The sequence below is a fragment of the Poeciliopsis prolifica genome, unplaced genomic scaffold (genome assembly GCF_027474105.1).
Source record: "Poeciliopsis prolifica strain line A6 unplaced genomic scaffold, Auburn_PproV2 SCAFFOLD001, whole genome shotgun sequence".
In the NCBI taxonomy this organism is placed as follows: Eukaryota; Metazoa; Chordata; class Actinopteri; order Cyprinodontiformes; family Poeciliidae; genus Poeciliopsis; species Poeciliopsis prolifica.
Genome location: NW_026562376.1, coordinates 15,043,528 through 15,047,112, shown reverse-complemented (window position 1 = coordinate 15,047,112; position 3,585 = coordinate 15,043,528). Strand labels below are relative to the sequence as shown.

At 43.3% G+C, this 3,585-nt stretch overlaps 1 protein-coding gene across 1 annotated transcript; it reads left to right on the top strand.

The window, feature by feature from the left end:
* The first annotated feature begins 1,535 nt into the window (after positions 1 to 1,535).
* LOC129364524 (uncharacterized) lies at positions 1,536 to 3,329 on the top strand. The gene is made up of 3 exons (XM_055037195.1): positions 1,536 to 1,571; positions 1,914 to 2,019; positions 2,261 to 3,329. Exons 1-3 carry the CDS (start codon positions 1,536 to 1,538, stop codon positions 3,100 to 3,102), a joined length of 984 nt encoding a protein of 327 aa, XP_054893170.1. The 3' UTR covers positions 3,103 to 3,329.
* Positions 3,330 to 3,585: the final 256 nt, after the last annotated feature.

Sequence of the window (3,585 nt, the reverse complement as noted above, 5' to 3'; positions counted from 1 at the left end):
GTTCTCTGTGTGAACGTCACTTGACACGCAAACCCTTTTTCTATAGACGCTAGTTGTTCTTTGACTAACTCTCCACCAGATGGCGTTACATTCATGCACAGTGGGACTGAAAAGCACTCTTCACAAAACTTCCCATAGCATAAATGAGTCATCATTGGAAAATAATTGACCACATTTTAGAGACATAAGTCTTAAACGCTTTTTATTTGCAGACATTTTGACACTTCTTTCTGTCGCCTCCACTAGTCCACTTTTTTTTTTGCACTCAAGTTCTCAGTATCCTCTGAAATGCAAAATAAGGGCAGATAATGAGAGAAAATTAAAAAAGCAGAATCCACTCAAAGAGCTTCAGAAACCTTGAGCTACTGGCGGAGACCAATAGTTCAATAATAGAAGAAAGTTTATCTTAAGAAAAATACGATGGCTGGAAGGAACTAAAAGCAGTTCAAACAAGTTCGAACATTATTTGAGCTAAATTATTGCTGTCTTGCTTTGTACGTGTATGTAGTTCAAAGAATATTTCACACTTTGAGTTGTAAAACTTAAAACAAAATTGAGCCTCGCTTTAAAGTTCCTGAATATCGGTTTTCTTAAAACATTCTGGAAGACGATTCTGAAGCAGACTCGTTTCTCTCTACAGAACATTACTTTTGCACTGAACTCATACTTGATGATTAAGAACATGTAATTTACAAAAAAATATGATTTTTTTATCTCTCACTTGAGCTTGAGCTACATTTGGACATTTCCAAAACGTTTTAAACGGGGATATAGAGGAAAAGCACAGCCCACATATGGCGGCCTGACTAACCTTGCCGTATGTCCATCCTCTCTTGTTTACCACTCTCAAATAATTGCCACTACAGTGGATAAAATGTTTACCCTTTCGCACGCTTCCGGGTTTGAAAGCGGATGTGGGGTTGGACAACTTTCGGTGGCTATAGCGTTAGCCTTTTAATGCATTTTTAGGAAAATGGCTCAATCTCGTTGCAGTTGTTTTTGTTCAGTCTCTGGTTGTTCATGCGGGGCAAGAAAACAGCCTTATCTGTCATATCATGCGTTCCCGACGGACCCGGACAAACGGAGGCAGTGGATCCAGGCGATCCGAAGAGATGAAGGTCCGGACTTTTACATAAAGACGGGGAGCACTTTCGTATGTAGCTGCCACTTCACACCGGAGGATTTTGTTAGCGGATCCACCACCAGCCGCCTTAGAAGTGGATCTGTTCCTTCCCTGTTTGCCTGGAATAACTTCACTACACCGACAATGAGAGAGTCTGCTTTCGAGAGGGCTAAGAAACGGCAGTTTGTCCTCTCAGAAAGCTAACCAGACTGAAGATGCTACTGCGGATCATGACTACACGACACATCCACCAGCAGGGGCCGGGGCGGTTGTGCGCATGCGCGATGCTGGGGCGGTTGTGCGCATGCGCGGGGTCCGGGAGGTTGTGCGCATGCGCGGGGCCGGGGTGGTTGTGCGCATGCGCGGGGACCGGGAGGTTGTGCGCATGCGCGGGGCCGGGTTGGTTGTGCGCATGCGCGGGGTTAACTCCGGGTTTTGTAAAGCGGATGTGGGTTTGGACAACTTCCGGTGGCTATAGCGTTAGCATTAAAAGGCTAGGAAAATGGCTCAGTCTCGGCGCAGTTGTTTTTATTCAGTCCCTGGTTGTTCATGCGGGGCAAGAAAACAGCCTTTGCGTTCCCGACGGACCCGGACAAACGGAGGCAGTGGATCCAGGCGATCCGAAGAGATGAAGGTCCGGACTTTTACATAAAGACGGGGAGCACTTCCGTATGTAGCCGCCACTTCACACCGGAGGATTTTGTTAGCGGATCCACCACCAGCCGCCTTAGAAGTGGATCTGTTCCTTCCCTGTTTGCCTGGAATAACTTCACTACACCGACAATGAGAGAGTCTGCTTTCGAGAGGGTTAAGAAACGGCAGTTCGTCCTCTCAGAAAGCTAACCAGACTGAAGATGCTACTGCGGACCATGACTACACGACACATCCACCCGCAGGTAAAAGATAGTATATTGTATATATTTTCCATGTAAGAGAATTTCTGTAAAATATAACTGTTGCTATAATAATAATATTGTTATTATTATGATCACATAATAATGAGATTATGTGGTTATGTATTTTGTGGAAAGATTAACTCACAACATGTATTGATCTTCACAGAAGTAATGTTTCAAATATATAATTAAAACTTATTGCTAACCGTATGTTTTCCTATTTTATTTTGTGGTTTTACAGGTGCACTTGATGAAGCTCTGGATTCTATCAAGGAGTTGGAGGCCAGACTTCAAAAAGTGGATTTGTCTGCCACACTTTTTAGCCGCTACTGTGCCTCTGATGACCAGATCCGGTTCTACACCAAATTTCCATCTGAATGTGTGTTCCGGATCTTCTGGGAGTCCATTGCACCCTCTGCATCACGCCTGGTGTTCTGGACCAGAGCACAGAAACTTGGAGAGGAAGCATGTGCTGAAGCCAGCCTTGCCCGCTGCCTGCCTCTGATTGATGAGTTCCTGATGTACTCATTCAGGGTTGAGCAGCTCATTGCTGACATGTTTCAAGTCAGTATAGCTACTGTCAGCCGAGTGACCATCACCTGGGCCAACTACCTCTTCATTGTGTTCTCTTCCATCAACCTGTGGATTAGTCTTGAGAAGGTAAAAGCCAGTACGCCTCAGAAATTTCTGAAGTTCTCTCCAAATGTTCGTGTCATCTTGGACTGCACAGAAGTTGCTCTGGAAACGCCATCATTCCTCACCTTACAGTCTGAAACGTTCTCTGCCTACAATAACCACACCACTCTCAAAGGGCTGATTGGAGTTGCTCCTTGTGGGTTGGTGACATTTATTTCAGCGTTGTACGCAGGCTGCATCTCCGACAAAGAAATAACAAAGGTCAGTGGAATCCTTCCTCTGCTTGAGCTGGGAGACGAAGTCATGGCAGATAAAGGCTTCCTCATTCAAGACCTCCTTCATGAAGTTGGAGCCAAACTCATCATTCCAACATTTAGACATACTGGTCAGTTCAGCAAGGAAGAGACAGAGGAGACCAGACCATTGCTCGGCTGCAGATCATTGTAGAGCGAGCAATCGCTAGAGTAAAGTGCTACCACATCTGGGATTCCCCGGTGCCTCTCACTTTGATAGGAACTATCAATCAAATCTGGCACAACTGTTGTGTTTTGGCAAATTATCAAGGCCCATTTTGTGTTGCAGACTAAATGATTTCTGTATGTTAATTGTTGTAATGCTATGTAAAAAGTTAAGTGTCTGGACATTTGCAAAAAATATTCAATTAAAACACACTTTGGCAGCACACTTGACTTTCTTTTTGTATTAAGTTGAATTGCATGGAAAACAAATCAAGTACGATTTACAATATCTAGTAAAAACAAAAAAAATCCATAACTATTTCAGATTTTATAATTGTAGATTTAAAAAAAATACTGAAGACAACCTCAAGGAGAAAAATTTTAAAACATAAGTTTCAAGACAACTGCAGTTAAGAAAACAAATTTTTGTAAATTATCCAACTACCTTTTAAAGATATTTGCACATCTCTGT